This window comes from Coregonus lavaretus (genome assembly GCF_964263955.1).
Source record: "Coregonus lavaretus genome assembly, chromosome: 3".
Classification (NCBI taxonomy): Eukaryota; Metazoa; Chordata; class Actinopteri; order Salmoniformes; family Salmonidae; genus Coregonus; species Coregonus lavaretus.
The window spans coordinates 27252049-27272370 of NC_139990.1; the positions used below are offsets into that span (position 1 = coordinate 27252049).

General features: G+C 44.2%; 1 protein-coding gene across 4 annotated transcripts; it reads right to left on the reverse strand.

Moving 5' to 3' along the window:
- Positions 1–571: 571 nt before the first annotated feature.
- On the reverse strand, positions 572–19931 carry LOC311109398 (CCR4-NOT transcription complex subunit 3-like). Of its 4 annotated transcripts, none has more exons than XM_084152259.1 (18): positions 19795–19931; positions 16685–16751; positions 15981–16048; positions 15299–15373; positions 14841–14930; positions 10768–10896; positions 10088–10183; positions 8482–8695; positions 7852–7979; positions 7388–7444; positions 6248–7238; positions 5982–6087; positions 5732–5849; positions 5477–5573; positions 3211–3412; positions 2830–2962; positions 2516–2641; positions 572–2264 (listed from the first exon to the last, which is right to left on the reverse strand). In XM_084152259.1, exons 2-18 carry the CDS (start codon positions 16707–16709, stop codon positions 2166–2168), a joined length of 2754 nt encoding a protein of 917 aa, XP_084008385.1. In that variant the 5' UTR covers positions 16710–16751; positions 19795–19931; the 3' UTR covers positions 572–2165. The 4 variants fall into 4 exon arrangements, with proteins under 4 accessions (XP_084008385.1, XP_084008383.1, XP_084008384.1 ...); XM_084152257.1 differs by having other exon boundaries at positions 7852–8024; XM_084152258.1 differs by having other exon boundaries at positions 8482–8701.
- Positions 19932–20322: the final 391 nt, after the last annotated feature.

Here is a 20322-nt window from a genome sequence, read left to right on the forward strand (position 1 = left end):
CAGCATGATAATGCTTGCAGGAAGCCTGTAAGAGGAAGCCTGTAAGAACAAGTTTCAATCTGCAGTTGCTACATCCATTTTTGTACTGATTATTGAAGAATGTAACTTATAAATGCCTCATGAGTTTAGTTCTGTCCTACTCTGCCAGAGCCCAAAATACAAGCTTGTTTTACTCCAATGTTTGTAAACCATGTAATTGTAAACAAACATGGTTAAAACTATACGTTTGATCTCATGGATTGTCAGTCCATGGATTAATTGCTCTATGAATTTCAGAGTGGTTACATTTTCCAGCCCTACTCCTCAGCTGTGGACCAAAAGGTGGTGGGTAGACTGCTTTGTTATTGTTTGAGCTGCAGATTGCCCCTTTAATATTTGCATGTGGTAAATGTAAATCATATGTTGTGTTCAGTACACTTATTGGACCAACTATGTGTGGTCCTAAAAAGGAACTGTATTACTGTAGTAATACTGTTATAACAAATAATAATGCATTATACGTCTGCTTTAAAATTCTACCCACATTTAAGGCGCTCACCAAAAGGTTTATGAATGATTAAACAAACAATACTTCTGAAAAGTAATTATTTTATTAATATTTTACAATCCTTTATTCATGATTATGGTTCATATTTACTGCATTTTTTCTCAGCTCCACCTTACAAGTGTCATGCTGTCCAGAAGACAACGACAAACAAAAAGGATGAAAATGGAAGTCTATACAGAGAGATTCACATTTCGCCTCTGGATGACTTCTCTTCCCTTCCGCTCGCCAAATAGGTAAAGATAACATTAAAAACAGCAGGCTTGTCAGTGAATGGTGCCCCGACAAGTTCTCTTTAAAAAACTCGGTCTCACTCTTTAGAATTTAAACGCTTTCCATCGCTGAGACATAGGCAAACGAAAATGACAAACTTAAGATTGCACTCCAAACATTGGAGGATACTATTTTTTAAAAGCCTTATAGAAATGAAAAGAATGGCCATTAAAGGGGAATAGAAAACCTTGTTGGGGCAGACAAAACAAAATTGCCCAGGGGTGTCAGTCTGATTTCTGTGGGGGTTTTTGTGTTGCAATGATGGAGCTTCTGACATAGTATATTTCCTCACATAATGATCCATCAAACACATCCTGAGAAAATGAAATATCTACCTGGTGGTTGAAGTGAATTTGGAAGTGCAATCACAACTGATTTGTACATTATTATCAAAGTGACGGAAACAAAAATAATGAATTGTTATTACTAGGGCAGCCTTGAGTTTTATTGTAAAAGCCCGCCTCTTGGGTTAAAACACCTGTAAACTTTCTCTACAGACGAGACGCTTCAGTGCTGGTGTGGTTTCTGTTGCTGTTGACCACAGCAATAGAAACGTAATGTTGTAACTTGGGATAGGAATGAATGGAGGAATGGGTTACCATGTTGTACTATAGCAATCTTTATGGCAGTGTGGTCAATGCTGGGTGTACCCAAGAGGCAGCTATTAGTTTAACATTAGGGTGGGGCTGGTGACCCTGAAGAGTCTATTCATTAGGGATAAAAACATGGAGTCACCCCAATAAGCCCTTATTGTAGCATGGAAATGCTACCGTTTACAATCTAGGCTTTAGCTTGTGTACAACCCAGCGATGACCTGACTGCTGTGAAACGCTTTAGGCTTTGGACCCCCCCCCCCCCCCCCCCCCAACATCCCCCAAGGGCTCATTTGATTGGCCTTTCTCTGTGCCTTGTCACTTCTTTTTTTAAATTGGACTGCCATACTGCTAGGAATTAAGACGGATTTGACCAATCATCTTTGGTTCTGTCAATGAGTGGTAGGTGAGTTTTGAAGAAAAAAAATATATATACAGAATACAGAGTGCATTATCAACCAAACATATGAAATCATGATTTTCTTATCTGCCAAAAAAAAAGGGGATCCAGTTCAGGTAAGAGATTAAAAGCGTCAGTCTAAATCAAAACGGCCTGATGGGGAAAAGGGGAGGGGTTTATCACTGTAGGGGTGTGGCTTCGCAGGGCAAAGAGGGAGGAGCTCCAAATGCATTATGCTCTGCTAAGACTGGCTCAGTCTCGCGTCTGCATCCGTCCCTCTTCCCAGTGTGTTGAGTTCAATCCAGGAATGTCGACAGTAGTCCACCCTTCTTTTATTCTCCTTCTCTGCCTTATGTCACTGGAGGTCTCGGTCTTCAAGGTACCTGTACTCAAACGTGAATCCTTCCTTCTTCCGCTGGCCCCACTTCTCGTAGTCAAAGTAAATGTACGTCCCCTTTAAAAGACATTGGAAAAAGCACAGCAATGTCAGTGAAAATCCTTAAAAATCTGACTAAAATCTTCAAATATGGGTTAATCGACAGAGAAACAATATTTCAACGGAGCATGCAACGGATAACATTTTGCATCGGAAAACAAATGTGTTTTATTATTGGACAAGTCGCTTTCTTCCGTTTGGTGCCTAATGAACACGACCCAGGTTGCGGTCCAAGGAGTCTGCAGTGTGTGGAGGGGGGCCGAGCTCACCTGCTCAAACTCATCTGTGATGGTCTTGGGCTCCTCGTGCCTCTGGAACCACATCATGTACTTGGTGTGGAACCGCCACGACTGCTTCTTCAAGGCCTTGGCTGCCAGATACTGGGCCTTAGTGCCCTGTGGAGAGAACGCAGAAGGGAATATGCTACTATTATGTGCACAACCAAAACATGACATGGCCTGAAGACAAACAATACAGACCGCCATCTTTCTCATCAAAAGTCAAACCATGAACATGATCAGCGTCTCAGTCACACAGTAAAGCTCGTTTTGTCACAAGCGCACACACACACACACACACACACCTCTAGGTAGTAGAAGATGAAGAACAGTGTCTCTGTGGACAGTCTCTGGTAGAACTCTACAGAGTCGGAGTGGGGGGGCGGCACCTGGTGGTGGAAAGGCAGGGTGGGGCACGGGTTCCTCATCAGGTACTGCCTGGAGGACCGAAACAGTCACAATAGGGGTTGAATACATGGAGAAATGCTAAGGAAAAAAAATCTACACGAAAGCAACAGTGCACAGAAGTGATACAGAAATCCCCCAAATGGAGGCCTGGGGCGAATCGCAAAAGTATTTTACTTGATTCCTCATGTCCTCTCTCCTAGCCAAAGTGTAAGAGGGAAGCCTTTTGAGATTCAACCCTGGAGACACTTTGTGGCTTCAGATTGCATATATGTTCGTACCTGATCCTCTCTGAGTCGGAGGGATGGGGCATGTGTGTCCAGGCCGACTCCTGCATGGCCTGCTGGTACAGCTGGTCTTTGGACAGGGGCACGGGCCCCAGCGGGCACACACCCAGCGATGGGGGGATGCTGACCTCTGAGAGCGAGGGCTGCTGGGGGGCCGAGGGAGGCCCCGGGGGGGCTGTAGCGCTGGGGAAAATGTCTGAAGCCACAGAGAGAGAAAAGAGAGTTAGAAAAAAGGAGTCTCTGGTCTGAAAGCCAACCTCCCCCCCAAAAAAAAAAGTTTTTTATTGTCACATAGGTACAGTGAAATGTGTTGTTTTACAGGGGCTGCCATAGTAGGAGCCCCTGGGGCAAATTAGGGTTAAGTGCCTTGCTCAAGGGCATATCGACAGATTTTTCACCTTGTCGGCTCGGGTATTCGAACGAGCTGCCTTTCAGTTACTACCCCAACGCTCTAACCACTAGGCTACCTGCCGCCCAGTAATAATACCATAAATAATTGAAAGGTGTTTAGAAAGTCTCCCAGTCAGCAACATTTGGCACACTACATGATGTTCTTGTTGTAAACTGGAAGATACAGTGGGGAGAACAAGTATTTGATACACTGCCGATTTTGCAGGTTTTCCTACTTATAAAGCAAGTAGAGGTCTGTAATTTTTATCATAGGTACACTTCAACTGTGAGAGACGGAATCTAAAACAAAAATCCAGAAAATCACATTGTATGATTTTTAAGTAATTAATTTTCATTTTATTGCATGACATAAGTATTTGATACATCAGAAAAGCAGAACTTAATATTTGGTACAGAAACCTTTGTTTGCAATTACAGATATCATACGTTTCCTGTAGGTCTTGACCAGGTTTGCACACACTGCAGCAGGGATTTGGGCCCACTCCTTCATACAGACCTTCTCCAGATCCTTCAGGTTTCGGGGCTGTCGCTGGGCAATACGGACTTTCAGCTCCCTCCAAAGATTTTCTATTGGGTTCAGGTCTGGAGACTGGCTAGGCCTCTCCAGGATCTTGAGATGCTTCTTACGGAGCCACTCCTTAGTTGCCCTGGCTGTGTGTTTCGGGTCGTTGTCATGCTGGAAGACCCAGCCACGACCCATCTTCAATGCTCTTACTGAGGGAAGGAGGTTGTTGGCCAAGATCTCGCGATACATGGCCCCATCCATCCTCCCCTCAATACGGTGCAGTCGTCCTGTCCCCTTTGCAGAAAAGCATCCCCAAAGAATGATGTTTCCACCTCCATGCTTCACGGTTGGGATGGTGTTCTTGGGGTTGTACTCATCCTTCTTCTTCCTCCAAACACGGCGAGTGGAGTTTAGACCAAAAAGCTCTATTTTTGTCTCATCAGACCACATGACCTTCTCCCATTCCTCCTCTGGATCATCCAGATCTTCAATGGCAAACTTCAGACGGGCCTGGATATGCGCTGGCTTGAGCAGGGGGACCTGCAGGATTCTAATCCATGACGGCGTAGTTTGTTACTAATGGTTTTCTTTGAGACTGTGGTCCCAGCTCTCTTCAGGTCATTGACCAGGTCCTGCCGTGTAGTTCTGGGCTGATCCCTCACCTTCCTCATGATCATTGATGCCCCACGAGGTGAGATCTTGCATGGAGCCCCAGACCGAGGGTGATTGACCGTCATCTTGAACTTCTTCCATTTTCTAATAATTGCGCCAACAGTTGTTGCCTTCTCACCAAGCTGCTTGCCTATTGTCCTGTAGCCCATCCCAGCCTTGTGCAGGTCTACAATTTTATCCCTGATGTCCTTACACAGCTCTCTGGTCTTGGCCATTGTGGAGAGGTTGGAGTCTGTTTTATTGAGTGTGTGGACAGGTGTCTTTTATACAGGTAACGAGTTCAAACAGGTGCAGTTAATACAGGTAATGAGTGGAGAACAGGAGGGCTTCTTAAAGAAAAACTAACAGGTCTGTGAGAGCCGGAATTCTTACTGGTTGGTAGGTGATCAAATACTTATGTCATGCAATAAAATGCAAATTAATTACTTAAAAATCATACAATGTGATTTTCTGGATTTTTGTTTTAGATTCTGTCTCTCACAGTTGAAGTGTACCAATGATAAAAATTACAGACCTCTACATGCTTTGTAAGTAGGAAAACCTGCAAAATCGGCAGTGTATCAAATACTTGTTCTCCCCACTGTATATCAATAGATTCCAACCAACTGGTCTCATTCCAAGACTGATCCCATGGCCCAATTTTGGAGTCTTTACGTCCAGTCGGTTGCTCACCTGTGGTGAGGTGCAGAGCGGGCATCTCTCCCTCCATTCCTGAGCCCAGTGCCGCTTGTTCGGCCATGGACTTCACAGTGCTCAGAGGCTCCTGGGGCTGAAAGTGCGAAAGGGGTTAAACCAACTGGGTGAGATATCAGGAAAAAGTCCCAAGAAGTTCTCCCCGTAATGGCTCAGGTTAGTATTTGGGGTTGATCCTAGACAATGTCTAAGGCCAGGGTCATTTTTACATGAAGCTCCTTGTGTTTTTCTCACCTTCATGCTTTCAGAGGACTGTGTGTAGGAGAGTGGCCCGTTGAGCATACTGCTGCCTGGAGGTTTACTCTCAATGTAGGACGACGAGGACCCTAAGAGGCTGGGGCCACTGTCTTTACTGGGTGGGTGGGAGAGACATTGATTGATTTGGTTTTAAGTGAGTTTGAATAATTCTGACCATACACATTGTATACAGTGAGATTCACAATACAAGATACTATAGGATTTAAAAAAATAATATTTTACTCACGGCTGATTGGTGGTGGAGGTCAAAGACGAGAGTTGGCTGCTTTGTAATTTGCTGGTACTGTTGAGGGCGGAATCTGGTGTGCTGTCTGCTACTACAGCACTGTAACCTGGGACAGAGGAGATTGAGAGGGAGGCATACAAACTAAAACATAACTTTGATAATATTTGGTTTGGTCTACCTTATAATCTGTACAACCCAATTCTGGGTTGAACAACTACTATAAATAAAACAAAATTCACAAATAAGGGATAGTAATTCAAGCTTACTAGTGCTACCATTCTGCTTCTGTCCACCGGGCAGCCTTGCGACCGCCGCACTTCCTCCTACGATGCCCACACTGTTGCTTGGTGCTCCTGAACCAGAGTTCCCTCCAATGTTTCCTATGGCTCCCAGGCTGCTTCCAGGGGCCAGGCCTCCTCCTATGGGACTGGGGGCCACCAGGGGAGGGCCCTGGACTGCCGACTGCCCTGAGCTAAGGCCACTGAGGCCCAGGATCCCACCGCTGACACCAACTGAAGAGCCCAACAGGCCTGCGGATCTGTCGCTGACGCCGTTTCCGCTCACCAGTCCCACTGTGCTGGAGTTAGTGCTGCTAGTGCTCACGCTGCTGATTTTCCCTGCTAGGGGGCTTCCGATGGTTCCGGAGCCTGCTGCTGCCGTGGCGTAGGGGGCCGAAGTGGAGCCCGCCAGGAGCCCGGCCATGGTGTTTAAGGACGCCGGCATCCCTGACAGGCCAAGGCCCGACATCTGGCTGACGGCCGGTGACCCACTCATGCCGCCTTTACCAAGGCCCAAGCCCAACCCGAGCCCCAAGGTGGAGGCAGGAGAAGGCCTTGACAGAGCCTGCTGCAGGGTGTTGGGTGTGAGGGTTGTGCTAGAGTTGGCGGGCGAGGAGGCGGAGGGGCTGGAGAGGAGGATGTTGTTCGACGGGCTGGGGTTGGAGTTGGAGGGGGCGTTGGAGGAGATGACTGAGTTTCTGGCCTGCTGGGTTTGGTGATGCTGCTGCAGTTGCTGCAGCTGCTGCTGGGTGGCGTTGCTGTAGCTGCCAGAGTTGGAGAGGAGACCCCCCATGTTGCCCAGAAGGCTGTTGTTGTTGCCCCCAGTGATGGCCTGGCCGCCTCCGGCGATGGTCGCCATAGAGCCCAGCGAGGAAGAGGCGGCTCCCGAGGAGGCAGATGATGAAGAGGAGGAGGACGAGGAGGAAGATGAGGAGGAGGAAGATAACGACGAAGAGGGGTTGCCATTCTTGACAGGCGACTGAAATGGAATAAAATACATACTTCAAAACCACTTCTGGTGCAGCACAGCTGAAAGTATATAGATGGAAAGTTGCGCAGTTTTGAAGACCAAAGACCCAACAAAATGCATGACTCAGACAGCACTGTTTACATTGGAATTCATCTTACCTGACTGATTTCACTGTCTGTCGAACGTCCCCTTTTCTTGTCATCTTCAGAGTTCTCCTGGAGAAAAAAACAAAAGATCTCCAATAAGGACCGAGCCATGACCACCGGTTCTAATTCAATGCAAAACAGGGTTTGCATGCGACAACATATGTTTTGTACCTAAATTAATTCAAGTGCTGTTCATTTTGAGGCTCAATACAAACTTCAAATCATACTTCAACATCTTCCTAATCCGCTCCCTTTCATCCTTGTTTCTCTAAACCCCCTCTGAGCTGAGAGCGAGGGACCACCGAGCACCCACTCCAACCCGGGAGCATTCAACATTCACAAGACCTAATTACTATACTGTTACAGTACAGCATGAGAGTGGGTGGCTGTAAAGCATGGGAGAGCAAGTAGGGGATACAATGGAGACTGAAGTGAGAAGTAGTCAGAACCAACGGGGGGGGGGGGGGTTTCCTCACCGTAGTGTAAGGGGCGGGGACGGGCGAGGAGGAAGTGGTGGAGGTAGGCGTGCCGCTGGAGATCTGATGGAAGAGATCGTCGTCCAGGAGCGATTGGCCCGGTGGGGACATGGCCACCAGCGACCCGGCTAGAGAGACAAGAGATGGATGGGGGGAGACAGAGGGAGAGGTAGCTACATAAAAACAAAAAGTTGCATATAGAAAAAGTTAAGTGGGCAATTATACAGAGACAACATGAACAGAAATGATAGAACGTACAGTATTGCAATAACCAAGCCATCATAAATTATACACACATGGGGTCTAAGATATGCAGTACATACGCACATTCAGGAATAAACACACACACAGAGTAGTGATGTCTCGACACAGTATCGATACTACCGATACTCTTTCCATGGCTTTTGCCATGGAAATACTCTATGGTCCTTTAATAACTGGCTTTAGGTCAAATACTGTGTGTGCTATAACGTGACAAAACTAACAAATGTGACTTTGGGTGACTGTTTCCAACATCAGACGGTTTCCTCAGGAAATTTAGTCCGCTTCATGTTTTGTTTCCTTGTACTTTGTCGTATCAGTAGTGTGATACTGAGTATCGCGACAACGCCACGATGAAGCAGCACTTACGGAGTTCCTCCAGATCCAGGTCGTCGTAGAGGAACTCGTTCTCCTCGAAGTCGGGGTCTTGCGACGAGTCCATGTAGTACTCCACGTCGTCCTTGATCTTGCGGATGGAATCCACCGGCAAGGTGTCGTTGTCCAGCATGCGCAGGATGGTCTCCAGCATCCGGATGTGGTACCGGTGCTTCTCGATAAAGCGCTTCAGCTCTTCGATGCGGTCCTGTTTCTATAGCAGAGATGCGCGTGTAAGTTTATGCTTAAAACTCAATGTATGCTTGGGCTAACAATCTCAGTGCAGAATGTACTATATGTATGTGTGGAGGCATGGAAGTGGAAAACAGATGGTACCTACTTTACATTAGGTGCATTGGATAATGCAGCGTGCCGAGAAAATAAAGAGACACATAGGATGAGAGATGAATTTAGAGTTAGAATGACATCATCTAAAGAGAAAAGACTTAAGTATGGAAGAAAACAGAGAGAGACGGAGGAGAGCAAGATATGGAGGAGAAGATACACTATATATACACACAAAAGTATGTGGACACCCCTTCAAATGAGTGGATTCGGCTATTTCAGCCACACCCGTTGCTGACAGGTGTATAAGAATCGAGCACAACGCCATGCAATCTCCAAAGACAAACATTGGCAGTAGAATGGCCTTACTGAAGAGCTCAGTGACTTTCAACGTGACACAGTCATAGGATGCCACCTTTCCAACAAGTCAGTACATCACATTTCTGCCCTGCTAGAGCTGCCCCGGTCAACTGTAAGTGCTGTTATTGTGAAATGGAAATGTCTGAGAGCAACAACGGCTGAGCCGCGAAGTGGTAGGCCACACAAGCTCACAGAACGGGACTGCCGATGCCAAGCGTCGGCTGGAGCGGTATAAAGCTCGCCGCAATTGGACTCTGGAGCAGTATAAACGTGTTCTCTGGAGTGACGAATCCCCCTTCATCATCTGGCAGTCCAACGGACAAATCTAGGTTTGGCGGATGCCAGGAGAACACTACCTGCACCAATGCATAGTGCCAACTATAAAGTTTGGTGGAGAAGAAATAATGGTCTGAGGCTGTTTTTCAGTGTTCGGGCTAGGCCCTTAGTTCCAGTGAAGGGAAATCTTAACGCTACAGCATACAATGACATTCTAGACGATTCTGTGCTTCCAACTTTGTGGCAACAGTTTGGGGAAGGCCGTTTCCTGTTTCAGCACGACAAAGCCCCCTTGCACAAAGCGAGGTCCATACAGAAATGGTTTGTCGAGATCAGTGTGGAAGAACTTGACTGGCCTGCACAGAGCCCTGACCTCAACCCCATCGAACACATTTGGGATGAATTGGAACGCCGACTGCGAGCCAGGCCTAATCGCCCAACATCAGTGCCCGACCTCACTAATGCTCTTGTGCCTGAATGGAAGCAAGTCCCCCCAGCAATGTTCCAACATCTAGTGGAAAGCCTTCCCAGAAGAGTGGAGGCTGTTATAGTAGCAAAGGGGGGACCAACTCCATATTACTGCCCATGATTTTGGAATGGGATGTTCGACGAGCAGGTGTCCACATACTTTTGGTAATGTAGTGTAGATAACATATGGTGCAGCAAAAGGACTACTGACCTCTTTGTCTCCCTTCTTCTTGCGAGTCTGGACTGAGAGGGACTCCACTTCGCTCTCAAACTGGTCCACCTGCATGTTCAGAGTGTCTATCGTATTCTGATGGACGACAGCCAAGATATCATTCAATGATTTAAACCAACACAACAGCCATAATCACACCAGAACCACAGTCATTATGCAGTGTGGTCCATACAAACACCAACACCTATTTCATAGGTGAAACTATTAAGGCTGGGACGATACCAGTATCGTGGCAAGGAAACAAAACACAAAGCGGATTTAAGTTATTTGGGAAAACAGCCCTAATGTTGGAAACAAACATTTCCTAAGCTAAAGCACACAATATTTTACATACAGCAGGTTTTTAAAGGACTAAAGAGTTGTCTGCTTCGTGTTTTCATTTTTGCCATGGAAAGAATATTACGATACTGGTATCGTCCCTGCCCTAGAAACTATGCAGTAAAGCAAATGTAAAACAAATGCAGATTTGGACATTTAACAAGTCCAATCTACTTTGAAAACAAAGTGCAGTGCGATGAATAGGCCTAGCTTGCATGATGAAATCCCTAAGTCATTATTGTCATGTCATCAGACCATATTATTGCCAATAGAAATGAGCTCATGTTGTGTGAAACAAATTCCCTTCGGGGTAAAGGTTTCAAATCAAAAGTAGTGCTCACCGTTAGCCAATTGCCGACCTCCTCCTTCTCCCTTTGGGCCGGGTCCACCTTCTGTGCCAGGCCCAGCCCCTCTTTCGAGTACGCCTTTGTCTTGGTCTCTCGCTCCACTATCTTGAACCGCTCCATTTGCTAAAGGGGGAGACAGCAGGAATTGGTTTATAAATCACTACAGGTGACAGGTTTTCTTTGAGAGTCAATTGGCTGACCATATGCTAGCTATGCCAGAGATAAAAACTTTGGGCTTGTGAAAGCAGATGTTTCCAACTGCTCACGTCAAAGCATTGGACTAGTTGGCGATCAAAATAGGGTCGTGATAGGGCATTAGGACACACCGTAGTAAAACGTTTTGAAATGTTATTCAACGGAAAACGAAAGGGAGCGTTTTTTTTTATTGGGCAAGTTCAGATAATACCTTGCCATTTCAGACCTACTGACCGTGTGCATGCTGGGCACTGTGGGTGGAGATTGACACAGAGTCCTCACCAATTAAAGCCATCCTTCAATATAATGGTTCAGAATGACTGCAGCAGGTACAGATCTCCCAATCAGGCCAGTGATTACTAAGTTTTGACACCTGTGTGAGCTTCCTTGACCAGTAATGCTGGATACACTCCACTAGGTGTTCTCAGAAGAGGCTCCACAACTTCTGTGACTTCCACAAGCAGAGTTCACAGAGATTTTGGTGCATGCCAGAATTTGTATGACGTTTTGCTAAAGAGAATGATTGGAGACGCGTAAACCCAGCCTAACACGGAACATTGTTTCAATGCATTTCCCTAGAAGTCAGCAGCCACAGTAAGTGTAGTAATAATCGTCATCCACACAAGAGCATGCCAGCAGTACCTATGTATAAGACTGATAGTCCCCCTGTGTTAATCTGTTAACAGCATAACAAGAAGCTAAATTAAAACTCTGGCATGAAGCCTGTGAATGCTTAGCAGAGCAGTGACTATTTGATAAATGTTTTTAATGTGGCTAACTGTTCTCCTGAGGGGGGCCTGGCTGTGGACGGAGTCTCCGCTGTTTTTTTCTTTATCCACCTCAGCACTAGAGTGGACTGATGAATCTTTCATATAGATCAAGGTAGGGCTCTGCGGAACTGGAACCTGAAGGGTACATTCTAAATGGTACACTATTGTCATTTGGGACAGAGACAAAGTGGCAAACTGCCTGCTTTGAACAGGTGTCGCCCCATTACTGTAAATACCTAGGACCCTACCTCAATACTACAATACGTATTGAAGGACAAACAAGACAAGCTGAGCCTTCAATAAGTGCTATGGGGCAACTTCCTTCGTTTATCATATCTGTGGACCATAAATTGGGATATGGTGATGACATAGTTTTGACTAACAGTGATCAGTTTAGTTTTCCTCCCTTGTTAAAGTGATGTAGTTATTGGCTGAGTCTAGAAGTTGAGTGCCAAGCTGAGGAAAAAAAGCCTGCAAAAAAAAAAAAGTAGCACATTATGCTTAGAGGCATTTCCATCGAAAAGGACCCATGAGCGCCAACATGTGAAATTCATAGCAGGATTGGGGTCAATTCCATTTCAGTTGCAGTCAATTCAGGAAGTACACTGAAATTTATATTCCAATTCTCGTCAATGCTTTTCAATTAGGAAAATTTCTAATTGGAATTGCGTTTATTTCTGAATTGACTAGAATTAAAATGAAATTGACCCCAACCCTGCATAAGAGCATATCAAATTGGGTGTCAAATGAAAGCGAAGAGTCTGTATTTTTGGGAAATTACGGCATTCAACCATTTTCAATCTTAAAAATTTGACATAAGTAAAAGCTTTGATTTCTGGACAAACAGAAGGAAAAGGGGTCTTTAGAACACCAGCAAGTCTTAAAAGGTATTAGAAATACATTAAAACACAATGTTGAGGTAAAGACCCACGCCAACTAATAAACACATATTTCGTTTGGGAGAAATTGTTTACCATCTGTAAGTTTAAGAAATATTGCCTTGTGATTCCGTTACCAAAAACACACATTTCTTAAAGATATTTTCACATTTCTCTCCCTCATGAGGGAAGATAATGAAAGTTCACAGAAGTAACAAGTAACGGTAGACTTACCAATAAGTTATAGTGATTTTACTGATATCACTTTAGTTTATGAATTAAGTGATTAAAACTCGTAATTCGGTTACCAAATTGGTAACGGAATTACCAAAAAAATCTGTAATGGAATTATGTTCAGCTCACAACTGTTTTCTTTGTCTTTCTGTTGTCTGGTGGTCAAACCAAGAGTGTTAAAACAGTCTAAGTCTGGACAACCCCTCCCCGTCTCTCTGCCTATCTCCCTCCCTCTCCAGGTTAATGCCAGCTCTTACTGACACCTACCTATGAGCCCCCTCTTTCCATTTACTTGAACCAGCATCCTCACCCACTGAGCACCGACCGACACTGGATGTCCGTGGACGTTGAAAAGTAGTTGAAATTTGATCAATTCACCCTGGCCTTGATGTTAACGTCTACAGACGGACCGGACCAAATCTGTACCTATCATAGACATATGTTTCACAAATTTGGACAGTACAGTGAGTACAATACAGTAAAGAAAAGTAGCGTACAGTATATTGTACTGTACTATACTCTACTGCACTGAACTCTGCTGTATTGTACTGTACTCTACTGTGCAGTCCAAACTGATAAAACATGAGAATGATATTCATATCCATAACTATGCATTTCTATGTAGTACAGATCAGCGATCCATGATGTAATTCTGTTACCGGGTGTAAAGCCACTTCACTTACTGTAGTTCAATGCCATAGCTCGGGCTCCCGAGTGGCGCAGTGGTCTAAGGTACTGCATCTCAGTGCATGAGGTGTCACTACAGACCCCCTGGTTCGATTCCAGGCTGTATCACAACCGGCCGTGATTGGGAGTCCCATAGGGCGGCGCACAATTGGCCCAGCGTCGTCCGGGTTTGGCTGGTGTAGGCCTTCATTGTAAATAAGAATTTGTTCATAACTGACTTGCCTAGTTAAATAAAAGGTAAAAAATAGCTGACACACCATTCTTTTTGCAGACATCTTTGAATTTTAATTTGGAGCAGATACTTAAGAGTTTTTGGAAAACGTGGTCACATAACCTGAGATTTTACTGTAATTCCATTATCAAAGTTGGCATCTGCACAGTTCTTCCACTAAATTAGTTTTTGTAAATTTTTCAGAGGAAATTGTTAAAAGTAGTCCTTGTGCATAGAGGTGTACGGTTTGTTAAACTTGGAAATCAATGGTTTTTGTTTGGCATACATTTTAAAAGTGAGAAATGGAGTTAACCGTGGAATTGCCCTTAGCTAAGCAAAGTGTCACAGGTATGAAATGCAGATGATTAAAGAACAGGCGGCCAGCGGACCAAAACCGGCCCGCAAGTGATTTTATTTGTACCCCCAAAGTAAAAAAAGATATGTTCCCAAGTATTCCCACGAATAAAAAAATAAAAGAGATGTGACCGTGTCTCAATGTAATCAAGGCATGAAATGATTGTTATTTTCAAAAAAAAATATTTTGGGGCTTAGTTGTGGTCAATTTGCAGTGTACAAATTATTATAAATATGTTCCGGCCCCAACCATCCGCTCTGACAGAAATCGCCCCACGGCTGAATCTAGTTGCCTTCCCCTGATAAACCTTACTGCTAACAGAGATATGGTATTCACAATGAACATCGCTTTAACATGAATACACACAAAAAGGTAATATTATCAAACGTCACCACTGTTTGCGTCTCAATTTGTATTGGCTGACCACAATACAAAAGTCACATCAAGACTCTTGATATACAAGTGTGCTTTTCAACATCATCCCATGTATTTTTGGCTCAGTAGCACCACATTTCAGGTCAACCAAAACCACACAGAGGATCACACTTAGATACAAGACCCTAGAGCCAGAGGACAAGATGACACATCTATCTCATTGTGTTAGCAGGTGCGGTCATTGAAGCTGTCTGAATAACCTCATCAACGCACTGTGGCTTGGTAAGCCCTGCTAAGCACAGGTGTTTATACCAAGGGTTTTCTCAGTATGCGGCTAATGAACATGTGTTTCACACACTTACCGTCTCAATGAGTTTGCGATTCTCCACTAGCTGCCTTTTGTCTTTGATCTCGTTGGAGGCCACCCACGTCTTGATCTGATCTCGAAGACGCTGGAGGATGAAGGAGGAGGAGAGGAACAAAGCGAGAAAGAAAGAAAGAGACATAAGTTGTCTTAGTGAAAGCATGCTGTGGCTTGCCCTGTGAGCTCAAGTATGGTTGACGCACATAAGTTTGGTCCACATGGACACGTTCAGAAACAAACACAAAGTGCACACACAGATGCTTTTGCTTGGTTTTAAGGATAGCTGACCCTCATCGTATTTAATAATCAACACATACATGTCTGCATGCACGTGCACACACGGCTAAACCATACAAAACTAGTAAACAAACATTGTTTTGACATTTGAGGAACGTCCCAAAACCATGTCCTCAAGCCACATAACAGTTGAGAACAATAGCGTTGTCTGTATCCCACCTGTAGTTTTTTAATCTCTTTCTTGAGGTCGGCTTCATACTTTTCCTTCTGGTTAGCATTGGCTGCATTGTGAAGCTGTGGTTTGGAGGGGTACAGTCATACAGATTACACTCAGACAATCAGTAACTCTTCCCAAACATGTTTCATATAAAGTATTTGTAAACAATGTCGCCTATAGCTTCAAAATATGTCTAAAACTAGTGTGTCAAATTCAAATCTCATGGACTGTCAATCCTAGCATTCATAGCTTTGCCTCGGTCTATACATTTGAGTGATTAGCCTACATCCCCTCCAGTCTCATCATCCCCCAACTTTACATCAAATCAAGTGGCGGGGCTGCCATTGGGCCGAAACACAAACTCAGGAATGTGGCTTTAAAATGTGTTCTTCTTTTGCTTTACAGAACACACTAACAAACGGTTTCCTTTCTATCCCCACGGCCGTGAATAATAATGGCTACAATCCCACCAAACAAGGCGTGCTGCAGTATTTAAGACCCTGCATATACAACGGATGTTAAACGTTGAATAATTTGGTGGACCTTTAAGGTCAGCACAAAACATTCCAACAACCAAAGTGCTGGGGTGGTAGCGCTTAACTTACATATCTGTGCCCAGTTAGCACATATTTTCAGATCAACACACAACATTCTTTCAAAATTAAAACGAGATATGGCTGTTACCTTTTGCCAAATGTCTTCAAACTGTTCCACGCCTTCCGTTACTTTTTTCAAACATCGATCTATTTCACCTGGAGAAGGGCATAGAATAAAATGGAGATTTGGGAAAGAGAGCCATGGCTAAAAAATCCTTCAAGACGCATCACATCAGGATGAATAATGTAAAGTCCAAATGCGACTCTCTCCCTCTCCCCATAAGCAGCATCGCTTTTTTAACTGTGGCTGGCAGCCTCATCAAAGATAAATACAGTAAAAGCTACATGTGTCACCCCAAACCGGGTTAAAAATGCAATGCCACAGGCACTGGCAACGGGGTGCGGTAGTCTTAATTTAAGAAGGTTGTCTCTGCAGATTATGTCTGACTTTGGCCTTATGCATCCTTACTCCTAAATGTTGCTTCTGGCTTCTTTTGTTTGGCGTCACAACCCTTTTCAGTAATACAGTGCAGCACTTCTCTTACTGCGATCACATCCGTGCAGGTCAATTTGATCACAATAAGCGGAGTGCACTATACTGCGCTGAAGCTTGCCAGATTTAGGATGAAGAGGTAAATCTCTTGAATGGATGGAGAAATTAAGTGACATTTCGTCTGTTGGATAGACATGCTTCATAGAGAACATATGAATGCAGGGAGGGACTATAGTGATGGACTGGGTGGTGGATCATTGGCAGGTGGTACCATCTGGTCGACCATTTGGTAACCTCACCTTGAAGTTTCCTTTTATCAGCCATGACTGTTGACTAGGATGCTTTCTTCATGCCTTACTTCTTTCACTGTAGAGAAAAATACAATTCATAAAGCGGGATTACAGTCATCTCTGGCAACCCTTTTACGCTACATTACTTTTTCATAGCATGTTAGCTCGGCAGCGAAGTTCAGTGAAGTTAGCAGTGTGAAATCCTGTCTCGTATTCATTAGGGCACAGGCACACCACAGCAAAACGTTTAGCAACAGAAAATTTAAACGAGCGTTTGTTATTGGACAAGTTCAGGTAGTCCCTGCCTGTTTCAGTCCGCTTTCTACCGTTTGCTGCCTAACAAATACCACCCAGCTTTCCACCTGGGGAGAATGTTTCTCACATCTCGATGTGATGAAGATGTATAGTGAGAGCATGCACTGCGCAGGTACATGGTTTTCACATTAGGCTACCGCTTCAAAACTGCTAGCATGCAGAACAAAGTTTTGATAACTCCGATAAATTTCTAATGGTACAGTATTCGACTTTCAACTCAAGTTAAATACATTAAAAAGCATTTTCAATGAGACACTCAACTCTCTCATTTACTACCCTGGGGGCATCACCATTACATTGACAGTCTGACTTGTTGACATCTCACACATTGTCAACTCCTGGTAGAATGGTGCATGTAATTGGGTTTAGACATGGGTCATTTAACAAGGCATTTCTGACCATTCCAAGAAAGGGAAAACGACTTTTCAAGGGGCCTCACAGAAACATATACTGAACAAAAATATAAACGCAACATGTGAAGTGTTGGTCCCATGTTTCATGAGCTGAAATAAAAGATCCCAGAAATGTTCCATATGCATAAAAAGCTTATTTCTCTCAAATGTTGTGCACAAATTTGTTTACATCCCTGTTAGTGAGAATGTCTCCTTTGCCAAGATAATCCATACACCTGACAGGTGTGGCATATTAAGAAGCTGATTAAACAGCATGATCGTTACATAGGTGCACCTTGTGCTGGGGACAATAAAAGGCCACTCTAAAATGTGCAGTTTTGTCACACAACACAATGACACAGATGTCTCAAGTTTTGAGGGAGCGTGCAATTGGCATGCTGACTGCAGTAATGTCCACCAGAGCTGTTGCCAGAGAACTGAATGTTCATTTCTCTACCATAAGCCACCTCCAACGTCATTTTAGAGAATTTGACAGTACGTCCAACCGACCTCACAACCGCAGACCACGTGTAACGACGCCAGCCCAGGACCTCCACATCCGGCTTCTTCACCTGCGGTACGGTCTGAGACCAGCAACCCGGACAGCTGATGAAACTGTGGGTTTGCACAACTAAAGAATTTCTGCACAAACTGTCAGAAACTGTCTCAGGGAAGCTCATCTGCGTGCTCGTCATCCTCACCTGGGTCTTAACCTGACTGCAGTTCGGCGTCGTAACAGACTTCAGTGGGCAAATGCTCACCTTCGATGGCCACTGGCACGCTGGAGAAGTGTGCTCTTCACGGATGAATCCCGGTTTCAACTGTACTTGGCAGATGGCAGACAGCGTGTATGGCGTCATGTAGGCGAGCGGTTTGCTGATGTCAATGTTGTGAACAGAGTGCCCCATGGTGGCGGTGGGGTTATAGTATGGGCAGGCATAAGCTACAGACAACAAACACAATTGCATTTTATCGATGGCAATTTGAATGCACAGAGATACCGTGACGAGAGCCTGAGGCCCATTGTCATGCCATTCATCCGCCACCATCACCTCATGTTGTTGTCCATTTCAGCATGATAATGCACAGCACCATGTAGCAAGGACCTGTACACAATTCCTGGAAACTGAAAATGTCCCAGTACTTCCATGGCCTGCATACTCACCAGACATGTCACCCATTGAGCATGTTTAGGATGCCCTGGATCAACGTATGATAGCGTGTTCCAGTTCCCCTAATATCCAACAACTTCGCACAGCCATTGAAGAGAAGTGGGACAACATTCCACAGGCCACTATCAACAGCCTGATCAACTTAATGCGAAGGATATGTGTCGCGCTGCATGAGGCAAATGGTGGTCACACCAGATATTGACTAGATTTGTGATCCACACCCCTTCCTTTTTTTTTTTTAAGGTATGTGACCAAAAGATGCATTTCTGTATTCCCAGTCATGTGAAATCCATAGATTAGGGCCTAATGAACTTATTTCAATTGACTGATTTTCTTAATTGTTGCGTTTATATTTTTGTTCAGTGTAGATTTGTTTAATGTACTGTACAGTACAAGACTAGTTTTGAATTTAGAAATGCTTTAAAACCTCGATTGATGTCTCAAAATAAATAAACATTGACCATGTTTCTTGAGAAAATGTTAACTAAAATGTTTGCTAAAGTATTTTTCTGTCAATCAATACCATAATACAAGAGTAAATATCACAAGTGGCAGTAGACTGCAGCTAACTGATGTAGCTAGCCTAGCTGCATGAATTGTAGTCACTGAGTGGTGTCTGGATACTTTGACGTTCAGACAGTTCACGTGAGTTCAACAATATAATGCGCGAGGCAGGTTACTTTGCTGAGCATCACTTGATACTTTTTTGCGACAATGTTACACGTCCACGCAGCTTGGCGCAACCACGGTTCGATAACACAATTTTACCATCACTTCAGCCAGTGAGTTGAGGATGTATTTGAAGTACATTCGCCAAAATGTTACCCACACTAGACTTTCTCAACAGATCCAGTAAGTGAGCTAGGCTAGCCTCCACATCTGGCTTGGGGGCAACGATCGCTTTTTTTTTTTTTAAGTGAGCATTAAAATAAACATTAAATGTTTACAAGCAACATAGTTAGATGCCTTTATAAGCTGTTTCTATTTGTCAGAGATAAGCAAACAAGTAGACCACTTCCACACCAAAGTAACAATAACTTGTCGGCTACAAAATTGCCGTGCATTATTGCAAAACTTGAATTTCCTTGGCAAACATATTAGCCGAACCCATGTCAATTTGGCTCTGTAGCTGATAGCCAGCTAGTGGATAACCACCGGCTAAGCTATTAGTGTGAGCCAAATTGGAAGGGAGAAGAAAATGGCACATAACTAGTTCTGTTTTAGTGTACGATTCATTTACCTGGATTTTCCGATTAAGCTTTTCTTTTATTAGTTGACCCCACTCTTTTAAATCGTATTTGCCCAAGTCCTCACGCTATATTTCTAAATTGTATTAATTATTTTCGCCAAACAATCACTCCGCACATCCAAGATGGCTACCAGTAACACCTCCTCCGCTGTTGACCTGATGGACTGAAGGCCCGCCTCCCTTGCATGCGATTGGAGCTTCATCCTCATTATTCACCTTTCACTGGCTAGACTGTCTGTCCGTCTAGAGGGACAGAATTACTACTTCCGCACAAGTCGGACTATGATTGGTTAAGTTTGATAGGTGAAAGGTAATCAAACCTCGCCCCCCTCATGTTTTGATCCTTGTCCCAAACCATAACACTGGCCAGCAAATGGCAAGAAAACATTATAATAAACTGAGCTGACAGAAAATCTATTGATAATATGAGCTGTAATAGTCCAAGTGTAGACTGCCATGTAGATTATTAATTACAGTGCAATATGAAATAATTCAATGCTGTCTTTCATTAATCAAATG

Excerpts from the sequence above, each read along its gene's own strand:
- LOC311109398 (XM_084152257.1), bottom strand. The coding sequence starts at position 16,709 with ATGGCTGATAAAAGGAAACTTCAAG. Across the intron at positions 15,374-15,980 it reads TTGAAGACATTTGGCAAAAG|CTTCACAATGCAGCCAATGC; the intron begins GTAACAGCCATA and ends TCCAAACCACAG. Across the intron at positions 7,445-7,851 it reads TCCCCGCCCCTTACACTACG|GAGAACTCTGAAGATGACAA; the intron begins GTGAGGAAACCC and ends TTTTTTCTCCAG.